Source organism: Octodon degus, unplaced genomic scaffold (genome assembly GCF_000260255.1).
Source record: "Octodon degus isolate 3935 unplaced genomic scaffold, OctDeg1.0 scaffold00088, whole genome shotgun sequence".
Lineage (NCBI taxonomy): Eukaryota > Metazoa > Chordata > Mammalia > Rodentia > Octodontidae > Octodon > Octodon degus.
In genome coordinates, this window is record NW_004524664.1 from 10,543,327 (window position 1) to 10,564,188 (window position 20,862).

General features: G+C 40.9%; 1 protein-coding gene across 13 annotated transcripts in view; it reads right to left on the reverse strand.

Moving 5' to 3' along the window:
* Nrg1 (neuregulin 1) overlaps positions 1-20,862 on the reverse strand; it is a 1,208,067-nt gene that overhangs the window by 199,655 nt on the left and 987,550 nt on the right. For 11 of the 13 annotated variants that reach the window (XM_004637278.2, XM_004637274.3, XM_004637275.3 and 8 more), the window contains exon 1: positions 19,701-20,608. The exons of the other annotated variants lie outside the window; for them this stretch is intronic. In XM_004637278.2, coding sequence (XP_004637335.2) covers positions 19,701-20,586 — 886 coding nt within the window. In that variant the 5' untranslated portion in view covers positions 20,587-20,608. Of the gene's footprint in view, positions 1-19,700; positions 20,609-20,862 lie in introns of those variants that run through there. 13 annotated transcript variants of the gene reach the window in all.

Below are 20,862 nucleotides of genomic sequence, written 5' to 3' on the forward strand. Positions count from 1 at the left end.
TTGAAATTTTATAAGTAGATATAATCATTTAAAATTTCTTCACCTATGATTTAACTTAGAAACTTGTGGCTATACCAACACAAGTGCTAACTGTGAAGTATAAAGCATAAAGACACCCAGTTACTTAGCATTTTCTAAAAGATAAGCCATAGCAGCTCACTTAGAGGAAGCTTGGGTATTGCAGCATTCGTTTGGAGATGTAGGGTGTATTTTAAACATGCAAGAGTAATTGTCAAAGAAGAATAATCTCTAATACAAATAAGCGATTCTTGAGTAGTTAATGATCAATTCCTTCCCATTCACATCCTAAAGCAGTAGTTTTTGCTTTCATAATACTGAGGCATTAAGACTAGTGGGAACACCTGGAATTTATTTTAACACTACTTTCCTATCCCAGAGTACCGTCCAAATCCTAGCTGGCTAAATCTCCCCCTTGACCTGCCAACTATGACTACCAGAGTGCAGTCACTTCTCTGAGTCCTACAGCTGTTCTGCTCTGCTCCTTACATGATCATCACGTGTTTCTCTGCCCAGAACTCTAAAGTACTGGGCACACCACTGCCAATTCAAGTGGAATAACAATTTCTTCAGTTGACATGCCAAAGCGAAGATGTCTGTGCTTACCTCAGCCAGCTACTAGACTGTACAAGACACACACCTCAAGAAATTCTAGGGTGCTTTCATTGGTGACTGTTGTACCTGAGGGATGAAACAACCACCTAAGAGTACTACAGCTATTGATACAACAGTTTTACAGGGAATCAAGAGGCATTCAAAGTATTTAAGTCTGAGGGAGGGTAGAAAGCCAAGACAGCAGGTGACAGACCCATGACCAGGCCAGAGCCTTCACCTGCCAGGGTCCAAAATCACCTCACTTTTCATTATTTTTCTCTTGAAGAACAAGGATTAGACAAGGTTGGATACTTTTTTTTCAAAATTTAATTTTTAACACTTTGACACAGTTTAAGACCTTCCCTTCCAATCTTGGTAGCATCTACAGCAGCTACATACTTTTAATGAAATTTATATCCTGTCACATATCCATAGCCACAGTTTTGCTCCTAACTCATGGAACTTTTCAGAATTGACCACTGATCACTTGGTTTATACACACCATTTCTAGTCCCATTTTATTTATTTATTTTTTTACAGATCCTCCTTTTTCAAAACAGACCAGCTATAATCACTCAGGTCCAGCAGGTCAGAGAATACCCTGCAATTAGCATTAGTGAAACTGTTTATTTGTTTAACAATTAATGACTGTCTCTTCCAATGAAGGCTATGCTCTTCACAATTGTTGAGCTAGAAACAACTGAATATACTAAATGAAATATAAAGAATAGCACCATCAAAGAATTTGTAACACTAGAGAACTTGTAAGACAAATTCTGAAGAAATTCTTCAATCTTAAAGATAAAAGCCAAATACCTGGATGATGTGACCACATTTTCTCTAAATGTGGCATTTGCTCATCCTGGGAAAGAAAACGGTACTCAAGCATTAATATTTGCCTCAGCTAAGAAGCTATACAGTAGGCCCTTTCCACACTAGGCTTAAAATGCAAGTATTTACATCAAGGAAAAATGAAAATAAGCTTCTCTTACTAGTCCTCCTAGTCTTCTAAGCCCCAGAGAACTAGAGACATAGCCTTGGCCTGGACTGCAGCTGGAGAGGAAAGCCGAGGCTACGGGCACCTTTAGGTAAGCCCAAGTAAGCACAGATAAGTAGGCCACAGAATCTCAATATGTGAGCCACAGGGTCCCAGAAGGCTGGCACTAACACACACACATACACACACACACACACACACACACACACACACACTTTTTTTGAAAGAATGTATGATTATTAACTTATTCCTGGAAAGATGCTACAGAGGAGAGAAGCCCAGCAGAGTCAGACACAGAAGAGGAAGAAATGAGGCAAGGAGTGAGAAAGAAACACATACCAAAAGCATCATATACAAATTATGAAATAAACATTTATAATATATGTTTATTCTTTATTAATATGAAATAAATAGTGTGCTACAAGAGATAAGTAACACATTTGGAAATATTTTCAGGGTCCAGGAAAATATATGATGCATCTCAGATGGTATGGAACAAGACAGAATAAGTGCTTAGAAATGAGGGGAAATAATGAAAAATGATGGTCTTAGCAACAACTGCACATAGCAGAAGGGACAATAAAGGAAATTGAAGAATGAACAGAAGAGCAACAGTAGCAAAGTAAGAGAAACTTACATAAAACTTAAGAGTTAAAGGAAATTGGTGATTAGAATTAAGAACACATTTTCAATTCAAGTTCTAAAGGAGGGTGGCAAACTGGGATGCAAGAAAGTTTGAAGATCAGTGGAAGAGAATTTTCCAGAATGAAGCATGTTCAACAAACCCAGCGATCCCCAGCAGGCTGAAGAACAAGGGATTCGTACCTAAAAGCGCCATGATGAAGCCAGGGGTAGGGAGGGGATACAGAAGTCAGAATCTTGAAAGCAGGGATAGAAGAAAGACAGATTACCTTCAAAGGAGTGGCAGTTACACTACCACCCAATCCTCCACGGCTCCTGATTGATTAAAGTACACTGCAGACTAGCTGTGCCTTGGTTTTAGACCAAACTATACATTTTACCTAATGCCATAATTGCATGCTGACTAAGCCCTTTGTCTGAACTCTTTCTCAAGGTAATGGCAGTAAAGAGGATATAAATTTCTGAAAATAATTCTGAAACATTCGGCAGCTTTTAGCTTTATTACCCAATAATGTGGTAAAGCCACTGTACTAGAAATAATGGTGCTTGGCTTATAAGTTTTGTCTGTGTTAAAATCTTCCCACCAATCAATTAAAATACCTTCTTGGAGCTGGGCCACAGAGAAAGAGAAGAACGAGTGGATTGATTCTTTCCTGGTAACAAACAGACCTCGAGATGATACACTTGAAATATATCTCTGGACCACCGATGGAGCACCTGGTACTTAGTAGCTTCTCTTTTTTATCAGCTTTTGAGAAGTCAAGGTTTTCTTTCATATCTTTCTCCTTGGATTTTTTATTTGTACTTTATACACTACCAACCAATCCTTACTTACACCTGATCACAACAGAGAGCATTTAGGCTTCTACAGATGGGACTCAGTGATTCCAGTGTCTCAAAGGCCATCATAATGAATTCTGATACACATTCAAGGACACAAGGACCACAGCTTATGCCACTTCATTTCAAAAGCCAGCTTGCCACTCATCTAATAAAATTCTTGCTTTGTCAAGAGAAGAGCAGATCTGCTAGGGAATTAGTAATGGAAAGTTTGAGGCCCAATCCCTTCATGATTAGCTGATGATAGTTCAGAGTTACTGCAGGGAGGGAAAATGGTATCATGAATCAGTTTATTACCATTCCATTATGATGGTCAACTGGGTTTAAAAAAACTGATGAATTTAATGAAGAAAATCATCTCTGGAAAATATATGGAAGCTATATCCAAAAAATTAAAAGGAAATATCATATAGAGAGTTAAGAGTGAAGAACCCAAATTAATTGAAGAATATACACTGTTGATGAAAAAAACTGTATCATTATATAATTTTAAAAACCTATAGTAGGTAATATATTACTATTTTATATTAATAGATACTATTTTGATATATTAATATGGAATATATTTATATACTAAGCAATTGCATTAAGAATTTCCAAGCATATTCTGCATGGTTTATTGTTCCACCCATCCTGTGGTGCTCAGTAGAGGCTAAATCTCACAGCTTTAAATGCATGGTGAGCCCATAAAGAACTTGACAGTATCTGAGAGATGAGTCCACAGCCAACACCCTGTTCCCTACTGAAACTTCACTATACTGTGCCTTATTAATACATACTCACACCTCAACAGATCTGAGGTGTTGGCCAAGATGAATTAAGCACATGATTAATTTACTACATTGCTAGTTCATCAAAGGTGTGTACGTACATGAAATCAGTGTGTTACGGGTCTAGACCTTACATGGTTCTTATCTTCCAAACACCTTACGCTTTCTGAAAAGATACTGCTGCTCAAGACTCCAGCTGAAAGTGAAGCAGGAGACAAGGACTTAGAGCTCAGATACTGATACGGTCATCAAAATCAGACAAATTTAGGCATCTTCTCTCTTGAACGCTGCCTAGAACAATGTCCTCTCTGAGCCAGCACACAGTGGCAGTCACAGAGGCTCCTGCTCCTTCCAACTCCAAGGAAATGACTGCTTATTATAAAGTCGCACAGGCTTGGACACACACTCTCTGATGTCAGGCTTCGCCCCCAGCACTCCCAGCCCTGGCCCTCAACTGCGTGGCTTCCCACTTTCCATCCGTGACTCTGTCCTCACAGGACTGGATCTGCTCCCAATGGGCTTTTCAGTCCCTTTTAGCCACTGTTTATTTCCCTCATTAATGGGGCCAGTGGAATGAGTCAGCAAGCCTTATGAGTGTCTACTACCCTCAAAAGATCTAGATTCTCAAGGCAAAGGTCCTCACTGTAACAATTCCTGCGGTGTCATTCTGTGGAGCTTCAATTTGAAGAAAACTCCCACTATACCTTAGGAAAATTCCCTGCACAGCCCAGACAAAAATCATAATATATCGAGTCTTCCTTTCTTTTAGAATGTTAGCCACATCATACAATAATCTTGACTAAATAATCATCTGTTTCAGGGAGGAAAAGTAACTGTATCACTCATTCCCATAGGTCTCTTCCCTTTTAAAAGCAAAACAAAACAAAACAAAAACCTGAATAAATACAAATAAATCCATGAATGCAAATTGAACTACCATTTTGCAAATTTAATAATGAACTAGGAGGCCTTTGACCTCCGGGTTCCTGCATCAAAGATGATTCCGGCTGTTAGCGATAAAATGTCATGGCACTCAGTGACTGGTCAGAGGCTTCAGACACAAGTGAGCAGCTCAGTGTCTCAGGGCAGCTGTCAAGACAGAAGTGATCCTGACCCCTTTCTGCAGAGACACAGTTTTAAACAAGAAGGTCCAAAGAGCTCACGATCTTTCTTGTTCTTAGAGTCTCCCAAATTAAGGGACTGGTGCTAACCAAGCTTCGCAGCACTGAGACAGCTCACGCCTTCACTATATATGAAGTCCCATTGAGGCTAACACAACACACACCTATTATCCTCCTCTTTCATGCTATGACATTATGTAGTGAACCTATTCTGGCGAAAGACACTGTAACAAGGAGCAAAAAGACACAAAAGTTTGACCGAGATAAATTTACTGCAATCCTAAATAAATAAATAAATAAATAAAATCATGTTTCCCAAGTTGATCTTTGATGTCAAAGAAATATATCCCTCTTACCTAGGAGCATAATATATCCAAACCACTAAAAACAGAAGTCAAATTTGCATATGTGGTGCTGATTCTAGATTTGAAAATGTAGCAACATTATGATTAAAAAATGCCTACCTTGAAATCTGCAGGTCTGGGTTCCACTGAGAGGACTCACACTGAGCTTAGAATGTGAAATTTTCTTTATTTAAAACAACGAGGCTCAGGGCCAGCCAAATAGTTCAGTGGATTCAAGAGCCTGCTGAGGCAGATGCAGGGAATGGGGTTTGATCCCCAGTGTGCCATTAGGCCCCGCCCTGGGGGTACACTGGGATGGCAACTGAGACTGGGTGTGGTAGTGCATGCCTGTATTCCAGATCTTGGGAGGCTAAACATGAGTCCCACCTACGTAGTGAGATCCTGAAGACCCTCTAGACCCTTACTAAAATACAAAAAATAAATAAATAAATAAATAAATAAATAAAACAATGAGGCTCAGAGAGATAACCTCTAAGATCTTCTCAGTTCTAACACTTTGAGTTTTCATCCCTAATGTAAGACCTTCACATTAGGCAGTTAGTGATATTATTATCAGGACTAACTGTTTATTTGCTACGTAACATTCTTAACACAGCAAACCTTAGGCACAAACAAGTGAAAAATAACCTGTTCCTTAGACTGCATTAGCTTAATCAATCTCCTGTTTCTAGTGCGTACTGAAGGGACACTAGAACAAACACAACTTAGAGTTTGCAAGAACTATGACTTGATCAACCTCCAATTCTGATTTATCAGTTTAAGTACTGATTAATTAATATACTGAAAGCTTTATTTATTTATTTATTTTTTTTGCGGAACCGGGGATTGAACTCAGGCCCTTGTGCTTGCCTGGGAAGCGTTTATTCCACTGAGCCATCTCCCCGGCCCCATGAAAGCTTTAAAATAAATTGTATAATTATAAACCACAAAAATGATCAATTTTAAAACATCCATACATCGCTGGTCCTAGTGATTTGCACTTATACTGTCTTACTAACTGCTTGTAACATCACAAATTGTATTATCAGTTAAAAATAAATTTTGCCTAGGCATGGTGGCAAACACCTACAATCCCCGCACTAGGGAGGCTAAGGCAAGAGGAATGCTACGAGTTCAAGGCCATCCTGGACCACATTAAAAAATAATTTTAAAAAACTGAATTAATACACATAAACATAACTTATTATTTAAGACAAATTATTAGTATTTTCTCATTCATCCAGTCACTCAATAAATTCCTAAAACAAGAACTGTGCTCCCCACACTATGCAGGCTGTGATGACAGCATGATGCACAAGATAGACACTGCTTTGTGGAGACTATAGTCTCCTAGGAGGACTGAGCATAACATGCTTAAAAGTACATATATAGCCACTCAAAAATTGGGCTGGAAGAAGGCTTACTTCTAAAAACTTGAAATATAAGGCCCATCAAATAGCTCAGCAGGTTAAAGCACCTGCAAGCAGGTGCAGGGGCCGGGGGCTCGATTCCCAGGCCTGCCATGCCAGCCCCGCCCTCGGGGGCACCCGAGAAGGCAATTGAGACTGGGCGTGGTGGTGTGCGCCTGTCATACCAGCATTTGGGAGGCTGTAAACAGGTGGATCACTACAAGTCCAATCTAGTAGTGAGACCCTGAGCACCCTGTGGACCCTTCCCTAAAATATAGAAAAAGAAAAAAAATTGAAATATATTAATTACAAAACGCTAGAAATGGGATTGCTTTGGCCCATGTTCCACAAACAAAAAGCAAGACACAGCTAAGTGAAGTACTCAAAGCATGTAAACAGCAAGTGACAAAATGCAGGAATGTAACCCACTTATTCCTACACTTTGGTTAAGGTCTTGTTCAGCAGCTCACCATTTGTATCAGTTTTTGAAATATGACCTCAGCAGACTTGGAATCACAAAGTACTGTGACCATATAGGAAGTAAACTAATTTACTCAGAGTGTGGTTCTGGCCACCTTTAAGTGTAATTATTTGTTAATGTTTATATTTGAAGTGTGATAAAAAATACAATCACTTTTTAAATTTTACAGTAAAAGATACCATCCTCAATCCTCTTCAGAATACTCCCTTGTGCTACCAACACCCTTAATCCCATTTTTCTCAACACTTTTTGAAGCAATTCTGGAAATCCTCTTTCATGTCTTTATGAAGTATGATTAAAAATACAGTGATCGCTGCTACCAAGCCCCATCCACTGACGGCAGGCCCATAAAAACATTATGGTATGTCCTTACCTTGTTCCTTATGTATCAGATCTGGCAGGCTGCAACTCTGGCTCTTCCCCAAAATCAAAATAACCATAAAAGGTAAAGGTTATAAATCCACTCAAGACCCTGAAGTTCACAAAGAGGAATTCCAGTAGTGCGTCAGAAAATGGCTGGGAAAATGGGTTAAGTGTGTTCAAAGCAGAGGGAAAATGTTTGGAGGGGAGTTAATAATACATTTTTAAAAGTGTAAGCAACTGCATTTTTCTATCACATGCCTGCTGGGGCTGGAACTCTGGGAATCACACTTGCTAGTTCTGCCATTAAATAACATCCCCAGCTCTACTAATACCTTTTAAAAATTAAGTGAAAAATGAACTCATAGCTACAAAAAGCATATAAACACACAGTCACTGTGTGAGTGTCGCACATACATATACACTTATCGTATTATCACTTCCTTTTTAGTTTCTTAGCACTAGGGATTGAACCTGGGGCTAGCACACAGTTACAATCCCAATCGTGACTTATTTTCAGTTTCTAGATAGGATCTCACTAAGTCACCAAGTTGCCCAACCTGGGCTTGAATTTTTGACCCTTCTGCCTAAGCTCCCCAAACTGTTGAGATCTTATTTGCTAAAGTGACTAGGAACAGATTGACTTTTTCCATGAAAACATCAGATGTTACTTAAAGATTTCAGATACAACTATATAATGGTACCTGGCAATTCCAATGCTAATGTTTGCTTAAAATCTGAAGAGAGTTTTCAACAAAGACTTACTGTATGCATAATCAAAAACTAGACTCTTAATAAGGTCTGAAGAGAAATACAATACGCATGTATACTTATTTTATAATGATTTTATATGCTACTACTAGCTAAGGACCATGTATCTTTCAAGGGGCTATTTTTTTGTGGGTTCATCTGAGACTAGGAAAACTGGGAGTGAAAAGCCTTTTGTGTGTGCACGCGTATGTAAGTGTGTGTATACTATGGTACTGAGGGTTGTACCAGGCTCATACATGAGGTAAGCACTGTACCACTGCGCTACACCACTACACTCTTCTTCTATGTTCTGAACTAATGCACACAAACTGAAAGCTCCATTGTTTCTTTCCAAAAATCAAAACATAATAAGTAACTTTCTATAGATACTTTTCCTCCCTGTCAGTTCAGGGCAAATAGAAACACACAATATAATCAACATGTTTAAAAAAGAAAACCTCTCAAGACATGTCTCCCATTTCTATTGAATTTAATATATGGAAAATCATGTATTTCAATTTCCACTCAACTCAGTATTCACACAATTGGTTTTCTCTTCACAAGCCCACCAGCTCATTTCCATAATTCTTGTAAGTATAACTCTGTCCCAAAATGGATAACACATGAGTGATGCCCCCAGGGAAGACGCTGTGTACACAGCAAGGTGACCTCACTAAAACAAATTATAATCATGATCTTTTTTCTGTATTCGATTGGATCCCTCTGGGGGTAATATACCACCCTTCAATAATTTTCCCAGAAATAGACAATAATTTTCACTAAGACTGCAAATATAATTGTTTGTAAAAAAAATCAACTCATCTCATGGGATTCAAGACAGCCTCTTAATATTTTTATTTACTTATAAACAATTTAATGTGGACTATAAAAAGTACAATAATCTTAAACAATGAAATGCTGTACTAAATAACAATACTGTACACTTACATTTCACTCTGTTCACAGAGAAAATAAAAGAAGATTTGACACATATGGACAACAATAATGTCTATTTGTTACACAAAGCATCTCACACAGTAAATGTACCTCATAAAAGTAAGGCCCCAATCAAATCAACTCACAAACTACCATCGTCTACTATAGGAAATATAACAGCGAATAGATATATGGAAATAAAACAGTTAACATATAGATACATATATATTTCTATTTCTAGTTCATTTATTCTACAAATATCCATATGCAAAGTATTCTACTAGGCACTCTGTGAATACAAGGGCACACAGTCATCCCTCCTTGACTCCAAATCAAAGGAAGCTAGCCAAGGGAGAGTTACATCTAAAGAATGGGCACATGTTGTAAGTGGCTGAAGGTACACACGTGTGTATACAAAACACAAGAGCATGTGAGTGTGATAATATATAAATGTACACAAAGTACAAGTGTATTTATTGGGTCAATTTATTATTATTTATTGGTTAAAACAGTTCCCAACACTAGTGTCCTACTACTCTCTGAAAAGGAGTTTATTTGCAGGTCAAAGGTTAAGGTAAATACCAGATTTAAAAGATCCAGCTGTTCCATTTTATAAATGTTGTGTATTTGTTATCTAATTCTCAGGAATGATCCAAAGCTGTAGAATCTATGGGAAATAAATATTAAATGTGTAATATCAATGAGATTTGCCAAGAACCTCTGTGTATAAGACCCTGGGAAAAGATGTATCATCTGAAGTTATCTCTGAAGGGCTCACTGCAAATGCACAGATGAAGCTGCGCAGAGTAAGAATGTGTCATTAGATGAGCCAACAATGAACAGGTGCCTGGCAATGTGCGTAGGATGATGCTTTACTCTTGACTGCACCAGGTGCAATACTAAGCACTAGCCCTCACAAGTGTCACATGAATCATGTAGTATTACTGTCTACAGTATATAAATGTGGAAACTGAGGCTTAGGATTTTAATCAGTGGCAAAGTCACAGTAGTGGTGGAGCACACCACAAGCTCCCTCTCTGGCAATCACAACCAAGGCCTTACCTTTACCCATACTCTGTGCTAACTTCCATCCAAGTCCCCCACAACCAGGACTAAAATCACTACTTCCCAGCCCCAGAACAAGTGCTGGACTTGCAAAGAAGACCACCACTCAAGTGCCACAGAAACAGCTAGTTGGTGCTGTGTAATGTGAGATTTCTAGGACATATTCTGAAATGATATGCACATGCGTGAAGTCTTGGGACTAGGGATTTATCTTAATGGGACAGTGCTTAGACAGCATGTGCAAGGCCCTGGTCCTAGCTCCACTACTGAACAGGAAAAAAAATAATGCTTATTGAGCTCTATTTAGAAAACTGATTTTTCTTTTCGTTCAGATTTTAGAGGCCATCCTCAGGTAAAACGAATTAGGCCAGAATAGCTAAAGAAGGAAAAGTATTGTTTAGTTTTGGGGTGCTACAGGAGTCAAGATATTGCTGGTTTGGAGAAGGCTGGACTGAGGGTATTAGGATTTGGGGGGAGGAGGACACCCCTGGGCCCTGAGAAGTGAACTCAGAATTGTCCTGCCGGGAAAGATTGTGTTTCACACCATGGCCTGTGGGATATGTAGATGCGGATTTCAAATGTCACTCACATTTTGTACTCCTTCACAGCAGTGGGTTCAGACAGAAACAAAAATATGCTATTTAGTATAAATAACATTCAGGTTTATAACAGAGTCATTAAAATAATTACTTAAAATGTACTGTCTGGACTATGTATGAACTGCTGACTATACAGATGCATGTTTTAGCCTGTGATCAACCCTAACTGAGGTTACAAGTTTGGCCTCCACCCAAAAAACCTTCATATTGTAAACTCATCTATGACATGAATAAAGGAGACAAACTTGAAACAGTCCTTTCATTTACGACCCATCACCAAAAACAGCGCATAAAATTGTAAATGGAAAGTAAATTTTCCAGGTTGCTAGAAAGGGAGACAATGGAGGGCAAAAGAAGAGTCCACCAAAAACCAAACAACAACAACTATATCTGCTGTCATGATAAACTAAAAGTCACATTGTGGGTGTTAAATTATGCTGTGCTATGTCCTAAATTACTTCTCTCCTATTACCAAATCCTCTTCAGCTACCCTCTTTTTCCCTCCATATGGCAGAAAGTCCAAGGAATAAAATGAGAAAGGACAGAAGAGACACATTTAGAGACTAGAAGATATTCTATACATTCAGAAGCTCAAGAAGAGAAAAAAACATTTGATCCCACAACATTTCTGCTTAAAGTATTAAATTGGAATGTGTACATGTATCTCCATAAGGAAAGTTCTCTTGTTGTACAAATTAGTTTTCTTAGAAGGATCTGTTACTTTTCTCCTTCATTTTCTTCTTGTTTGATTTTTGGATGCCTTTTTATCAGCTCACAAATTTATTATGATTTGCTATTATTTTTTATTTTATTTTTTATTTTTTTGCAGAACTGGGGATTGAACTCAGGCCCTTGCACTTGCCAGGGAAGCGCCTATTCCACTGAGCCATTTCCCTGGTCCCATGATTTGCTATTATTATAGTGAAGTAAAAGTTTCTGAATAGATGACATATAAGACGACCAAGAAAAATACTCTAAGTTGTAACATTTGGAGATGTTTCCATACAGAAATATTTCTTTTTTTTTTAATTTTTTATTTATTTATTTACTTATTAGAGAGAGAGAGAGAGAGAGAGAGAGAGAGAGAGAGAGTGGTGTGTGTGTGTGGCCAGCTCAGCCCACCAGGGGGCGGGGCTGGCTGGCATGTGGTGCTGGGGGATCGAACCGCGGTCCCTGATGCTTTTGCTAAGCCTGTTCTAAGTAGGTGCTTTAGACCACTGAGCCATCTCTCCAGCCCCCATACAGAAATATTTCTAAGAATATTAGTATTTAAATTTCACCTTATACCAAATTGAAATAGTTTTTGCAAAAAATCATAAAACATGAAAATTTTTCTTTCAACTTTGAAGTCCAATATACATTATTTAGAATTCAAAACATTTTATCATATTATAAAATATACCTATCACAAAAAAGAAATCACTCCAATTTGGCTTTTATGAATTTCCTTATAAAGAATGGTTTTTGATTCACTCTGGAATACCTAAAGAGACTGCTATATCCTTTAACAATTCAATTGAAATTGCTAAAATTTAAGATTGCATGTAACAATGAGCTCTAATCATAAGCATACATGCTCTTAAAATTAACATTATCTAAACTTTAACTATAAATAAGACCATCGAGGAGCTGGGAAGATAGCTTGGTGGTCTAAGTGCCTGCCTGGCAAGCGCAAGGATCCGCATGCCATGCCAGCTTGGGCACCCCAGGCAAACCATGCGGGCCATCAAAACAGGGCATGTAGCCCACGCCTGTAATCCCAGTGCTGGAGAGGCTGATGCAGGAGGATCACCACAAGTCTTAGCCACATAGCAAGACTCTGTACCAAATAAATAAATAAATAAATAAATAAATAAATATTTTTTAAAAAAAATTCTTAAAAAGGCCATCTCACAGGCACATTTCCACTTGCCTCTAAAAATACACATTAAAACTACTATTACAGGGGGCCAGGGAGATAGCTCAGTAGAATAAGCGCTTGCCTGGCAAGCCCAAGTGTCTGAGTTCAATCCCCGGTTCCACCAAAAAAAAAAAAAACTACTATTACATTTCCATCAAAGCAAATAAAGAGTCTTATTTTCACATTATTGTCAAAAATAAATCCAGGATTATTTAACAGTCACCCATATTTTCTACTCATGGGTCTGTTAATTCTCTATAGAAATATGGTAACTAAGACACAGTATGGTGACACGTTTGATATTAGGTCAAAACAAATAAAGGTTATGGATTAGGCTAGAAAGTTATTACTTTTTTTTTTTTCTTTAAGGAAAATGTCAGTCACCTTGCCCCTCTGACTCCACACTGAATTCATTTTACAGGGACAGCATTTGAGCCAAGCCACTGACCGGAGAAAATGCTACTGCCTCAATTATTTCCAAGTCCAGATTTCTTTTACTTAATCTCATTCAATTATTAAAACTTACAATGTTTTTCATATTTGCCACTACTACCTTATTTAAAGTAACAGCATAAGATCCAATTATTAAAGTCCCCATATTAGAATAGACTCTATAATACTGACCATATTCAGTCATGTCTTATATCTAAAACCAGCAACTGCATATGGTTCAACTTAATAATACCTTCCCTGATACGCACATCACTGAAACTCACACTAACTGCTGCCCAGCGGGGACAGCCGCTGCCCATTGAAGCTGAGAGATGAGACGTGTCGGGCAGGATGGCACAGTAAAGGCCGTTCTCGTCAATGATACCCCGCCTGAAGCAAGACAAACCGTGCAATACTGCCCTTTCAAAAGGGAAGGACAGTGACACAATGGAGCAGCCCAGGACCAAGACAACAAGGGCTACATGCAGCACATGATGAGCAAGCAAACTAAAACAACATGGCTCAGGTGACAGTATTACAATATCAGCTCAGGGTCTAAACCAATTAGCTAATCAAACCTCGTTCCAAAAACCTCTAACTCAACACAGGGCTCTTAACTGTTGTAGACAGGATGCTTAGTTCTCCTGGGAAAAGGCTCTAATAAAAATCACGCTGACAGATGTCCCCATGGAAGCCACAGCTACATCACACACTAGCCGAAAGATTGTCAGGATGTTCTGATTCAGAATTCTTAACAAATTTGAGCTACTTGGTTAAGCTGGAAAAGAAATTCCATTTAGAAGAGCTAACTTTGATGAAATCAAGACATATTCCTTCCAGTGGATTGCCCAGAACATCAAAGGGTCTTAGAAGTTGGCTGGTCTTTGGGGACGAGCAGTGTGATGCTCCTGGAGCACCCTCTGGAGGCCACAGCCAGGTGACACCGCTAAGAGGAAGGAAGACCGAATTTCTGAGCCCTTCCAATGCTTGCCCAGGCAAAACTACACAGATCTAACTCAAAATGAACTGAAAATTGAACTTTACCAATTATAATGAAAGGGTGATAAAATGCTTATAACTGATAGCATAAAACAAAAACTCCAATGTACAGTAACATTCTCGATTTTGTTACAAAATGTTTTTTTAAAGCCCTGATTAGCATGTTTGATGACAACCCACTGAACTCTGGGACATGTAATGCAGAGGCATTTTTCTTTTTAATACCCAGAAGAGAGGAATGTGAACATACAATATTTTCACTAACAAAATGTAATTCTGCAAAATATAATTCTACACACAAGGTATTATTACTCCTCAAACTTTTAACAGTAGTCAGCTTCATACTTAACAAAGCCAAGAATAAATTAAGCTGCTTCCTTTTTTCTAACACCTCCCTTCTACAGCAACAAACACTGACATCTATTGGTATTTTGATAGCTTGATTTTTTTCCTCTTTTCTTTTTGTCTATTAAAACTCATGCAAGAACATGCACTAATGCAGACATAAAAAGAAGGAGGATGAATCCAAAACAACTTTCCCCACAGGAAGTTTACTTTAAGTATTCTAGGAAAGATAGGCACAGTAGGCTTAGATTTTTCCTCTGGTTGAAATAAATCCATTTTTGAGCTAATACTATGTGGTAGGGGTTGGTTTTTTTCTATTGATCAAGAGGAAAATTCCAGAGTGAATTAAACCATCAGGAATCCATTTATGATTTACCCAAAATATTGACAAATGTTTCGTTTCTTCTATCATGATAGAACAAACTAAACTACCAGTACTATTTAAGTCAAATTTAACTTGTTACTTTGAGAATGCTAAATATCAACTGCTTCAGAATCCCAGAACTTTAGAACTACATGTAGCTATTCTACCGGGCAGAGGTAGGGGAAAACAGGGATTTATTAGATTCCTTTTATTATTGTTTATATTTAGAAACGACTGTGCTCAGTTTTATGAAAGGCACTGGCAACACACTGTTACTCCTGATAAAAAGATAACAAAGGGCCTGTTGGAGCACACTTTGTTTTTCAATTTATATGACTCCCAAAAGTGATTATATAATAAAAGGACATTTAAATATGTACTCTTAAGTGTTGCCAGAAAAGGAATGTTCTTTTTAAAAATCACCATTGGAAACTTCATTTTCTACTAGAAATAAAATTATGTTGCACCTCACTCTGCTTTTAATATTTAGCCTGAGTTCAATATCATTGTCACAATACACATACAGTGAGGGAGTTTCACACACACTGTCTTCCATCTTTATAGGTAGTGCATATTCATATTTATATCCACTCTAGCATGAGGTCAATCTTGCAATTTTTACCATATAAGGTAAATTCTGAAATGATACCAAATATCTTTACAAAAAGACAGCCAACTCGTCTTTGAAACAACTTTACAAAGCAAGTTCATATTCACTGGGCAAGTGCTATGTGTTGGGCAGAGCGCGGTGTACTTTCCACAGGTCATCTTGTGCGCATCTCACAGATACCAAGGATAATAACAGTGCTACTTTAACCCCCATTTACAGTAAAGAAACTGGGCCACAGAAGAATGAATTCTTTCCCATGACCATGCAGCTAAGGAGTGGTTAAACCAGGACTTAAGCCAGGTTAAACCCAGACAACATAGCTAGACAGCTAAGGAGGAGGCCAACCTGACTCCTGCTTCCTAAAACTTAGGAACTTTGATATTTCCTAACCGCCAAGTGATAAAATACACAATCTTTGTTCTAACTGCCTGGCACATGATCATAATCCAATAAATAGTAACTTCTTACTAAAGAATAGGCGTGTCTACTACATTGCCTGGTACACAGGTGATTATTTTACATGTATCAGTCTAATAGTATTTCATTTTATACAGTATGTAGTATTTTTCTCCCCCTTCTCTCATCAACTATTATTTTGTTTATGTAAATGTAGTACATAAGCTCCTCTCATTCTTCCTGATATTTTAGTTCTTTAAAATGAGTCCCATGCTGTAAATAATTTCTGATGTTTTTAGTAATTACGTAAGGTAAGCAGTTACAAGTTACCAGTTTGAAACTGATCGCTGGACATTCCTTCCCTTCTGTAAATACAGGCTGCCCCTTGGTGACAGGGCACTTCATGTCCAAGAATGTTTATAAGCACTTTGGCCTGCGGAGCCACTTAGCCAAGGAAGCAGGTGGGTGATGTCACTGTGCGCACAGGCTAACAGCCACACATTTGGGACACTGAGTTTCTCAATTTTTCCACCACCTGTACTCACAAATGCCCGTCTGCCAGGCGTGAGGTGACACACAATAGTTCAAGAACTGGTCTAGGCATGATAATGAATTTTTTCCAACTCATTTAAAACAAAACAAAACAAAACAACCTCTTTGCAGAGTAAGAAAAACATATCAATGCACAGAGAATCATCAAGGAACCTTAGAGTCAAATAAAAATTGGCAAAAACAAAAGACTAGTTTTGCAATTCATGCTTCAAAAGAAAGTGTGTGGGGTAAACTGAATGAACAGGAGGTGGCAGGATCTGGGAGGTCCAGGCTATAGGAGGCCCTGGGTGTTCTGGAGCCACGAGTACACGGATCTGTGACACAAAGCCCAAGATTAGGCCGAGTGTGCTTACTGAAAGCAAAAAGGAGTGATCAATGACCCTAAGGGCTTGGGAACTATTAGAGCCATTATTATGGAGAGATAATTCTGTTGAACATCTGCAGCCCCAATAGTGTGCAATTCAATATTCAGTTAATTGTATAAAAATGCAGATGCAATGAAACATAGCCATGTATGTATCATGTATCAGTCACACATGTCATATGAAAGTTAAAGAAATTTTTTCCTCTGAAAATCTCCTTCCAACAGATGTGTTTATGCCTATGCATACAATACAGTACCCAGTGGGGCTCAGGGGCTGAGTTCCTTCCCCGTTATATCTATCCTGACTGTCGTGAAGCAATGTTTTAAGGGCCAAAGAGAGCCTTGGCTATTGCACATGCACCCTCAAAAACAGACAGCATCCGTGGCTGTTTTCAGAAAAACAGTGAAAAACGTTATCACAGGAGTGATTCAAAGAGATAGCTGTCCTCCTAAGTCCTAGTGTGGGCTGACAGGACAAGTGACACTGTAGTTTGGGCTTTCAGGGATCATCACTTTGAGGATGAATGAGATCTACAGAGTAAAAAGAAAAAAAAAATCAAGGAAGAGTGAGTTTTCCCACAAACTAGCATGGCCATTATTTTTGTCCTACGATAAGTGAAAAATACACTGGCACGTACCATCATTAAGGAAAATAACAAGGAAGGACAGAGAGCTCATTTCCAAAGTATTTAATATCCTGTGCTTATTTCATGGTTGTCCATTTCAAGTGCACTGTTCTTTTCAAATCAAACAAAGAATAAATATCCTTATCTAGGGTAACAAGTGGAAGAGATAAAAAGTATCTCCCTAAAATATAACTACATGATGGAACAGAGACAAATATACTAAAAACTAACCTAGAGACAATTTCATGCAAATTTTCAGGCAAGACAGTTGAACAATTGTGAATTAACACCAATAACCTTAGTTTAGAGAAAATCTCAGTGGGTTTGGAAAACAGAATGAGAGCCACCAAAGAAGTTCTAGAACTCTCCCTCAAGGGAAGAACATCAGGCAGTACAAAGACAGCTGTCCATCTAGAAGGTAAGGTCTAGGCACAGAAGTATCTGCTATTCCTAGATCTGAATTTCTGATCCACAGAACTGTCACTCTGTCAGAAGTGTCTGCCATGGGATTGCGGCTATGACCCTTTGACCAAAATAAACTTAGCAACAGAAAGGGATGCCACCTTAGACCATGGCAACCCGGATTCATTAGACTACCTAAGAAGACCAGAGAATCCTGGAAGGTGATGGATGGACAAACAGAATCCACAGCAAAGGGTAGTGAGGAACCCAAAACTACTCTACAGCTTTACAATTTTGGTTGGGTCTAAGGTCTTTTCAATTTATAATCATGGCCTGAGGACACTAAAGAGAGTAATTCAGAGTGTTTGCTAATCCAGTACCCCATTTTATGCTTCAGTAAAGAAAATGGTATGTTGTATCTACAAAATATAGGGTAAATCTAAGGAATACTTCCATCCACCCTCATAAGAGCTAGTGGACAGTAATTAAGATGAACCCTGTCACCGGTACTTATTTTAGAAATACACATGCACACAGTGACTAAACAATTACTCTTTGTTCCATTTGTTTTGCTCAAAACCCCGCTAAAGGTTTCTGCCAAGAAGCCAGGTTCTGAAATGCTATCAGTGATTCCTCAAGAAGACCAAGCAAATCTGGTTTGTTTTCTTCCTGCGAGAAACAAATACTTAGCTTATCTTCCTGAGCCACAGGCTTAGCAAGTGCTGTGGAGTTAATTCTTCAGAAGCACCCCAAAGAATGTGTGTTGGGGGATGTTCTGAGTGAGTCAGGGCACCCAGGAGTAACAGTTGGGAATCATCCCAGAAGCGGCAGAGCAGCAAAAGGCTCACCCCCGGCCCCTCCCTTCCTCGGTATCTACTCCAGTTTATCACACATAAACAAGACTATTCCAGAAGCCTCTTCTGTTCAACGCGATGTCTAAAGAAACAGCGTTCTCAGGGGTGACATAACACTATCATTCATACAGTTCTCTGATGATAAAGAGATTTTTCCCCCAAAATCCGCAATTGGTTTATCATTCCCTATATCTGGCAAACAACTGAATTAAAAATTTGGGGCAAACTGTTGCTATCTGACACTTCTTGGCAATGTAAATTAACCACACCTACCAAGAAGGCCCTAAGAAATGGAATAACGAAGCCAAGTCTGTCGAACTTATTTGCAGTTGCTCATTCCTGGCACAGAGCTACATTTTATTTGCTTCGCTGACCTTTAGGAATCCCTTCCGGCCGCTCTTAGTTTGCCTTTCGCAGGACTCAGGCTGAGTGAACAGACGCACAGGGCGACTGTACCCCGTGACCCTCTACCCTAAACAGGGGTACGCGACAGTCCCCCACTCCTTTCTCACCATCTCCGCATCCAGATGCACGTAGGGCATCTGGGCTCCGCTTAAGGACCGCCGGTTCCCGACTCGCTCGCTAGAGGGCAGACGGGGCCCGTGCAAAGCCTCCGCACGGGACACGCGCGCACCCCGCTGCGGCTCCAGCGCTCTCGCTCCCGGGCTAGGCTCAGTCGCTCCGGCGCCTGTGGGAGATTGCGCGCGAGCGCTGGGCTCCCCGACCCTGGGAAGGTGCGGGTCAGGATTTGCACCCCGCATCCTGCGCACCAAGCGTGAGCACCTAGGTGGAGGGCGGCCCCGGACTGGGGAAACCGCGCCTAGCTCCGCGGACGCCACGGGGCAAGGCCGGGCATCCGGGGCGCAGGGCGTGGGCGACGGCACCAGAGCGGGAGGTGGACCGCGGGGCCCGGCCGACCCGCGCACTCACCTGGCCTCGAGTCGCCCTCCGCGGGCTCAGGCTTCTTGCCCGAGCCTCGGTCCTTCTTCCTGCCCTTCCCCTTGCCTCTGCCTTCTTTGCGCTCGGACATCTCGCTGCAGAAGTGAGCGCTCGACGTGGACGGCTCCCGGCGGAGGCGACGCGCGACAAGTTTGTACCAAGGGTTTGGATCGGGAATGGGGAAAGTTTGTCCCTCCAGGGGCGGCGGCCTGCAGGGCTGGGGCGTCTCCCCTTGCCTGCAGGGAGCTGCGTGAGGCAGAGTGCGGTCTCGACCACCTGGAACCAGCAGGAGCTGAGTCGGAGGTCGCCGGGTCCCGCGGCTGCTAGCTCTGGTCGCGGCCCGAGAGGGAGAAGCGATCCGCGTCCCGTGCGCACTCCCTGCGCCGCTCCGCTCCTGCCCTCCGCGAGCCCGGAGTCCCGACAAGTTTGGGGGAACTCCTCGCCGGCTCTTTTTCAATTGCCCCACAGCTACCCACCCACCCACCTCCCCCCGCAGGTTGGCCGCTGGCGCCTCCTTCTCACCCTCCCCTCGCCTCGCCCCCTCCCTTTCCCCACCACACCCCCACCCCAGGGGCGGACACGCCACCGGGAGGAGCCTGGGCTCGGCGCTCCCGGCGCAGCCCCTTCCCTGCGCGCAGGCCGGGCTGCCGGGAACCCCCGACAGGGGTCGCTGTACGCCGCGCTGCTGCGGAGCAGAGCTCTGCTTCCCAGGAGGGACCAGACGACGGCGGTGGCTGCAGCGCTCCCCAGCAGGGTGGCAGTGCCCGAAGGGCACGTTCACGCGGAGAAAGGGATTGGAGAAAAGGTTTGCGCTCTGACACCTGCTCCCTAAAGGAAGGTTCCTGAGCCTTGGAACGTTCCAGAAGGGGAAGAACATTTGTTAGTTTTCAGAAAAGCTCAGAGTTCATTCCTTCCCGGCTTTAGGGAGCCATCCCAAGCCCCGCACGCGTGCGCGCGCACGCTGGCCAAAGGTGAACTCGGTGGGGGGGGGGGGTCGGCGGGTTAAGGTAAGTGGGTCTAGCTACCCGGCGCTCGGTGAGCCCCGAGAATGACCCGAGCACTGTCTCTGGAGATCTGCGCCTAGTGCGCTTCTTTCTATTCACAAGCTTAATAATGCGCCTACTAGAATTTACATCTCCAAATTTTCTTTAAA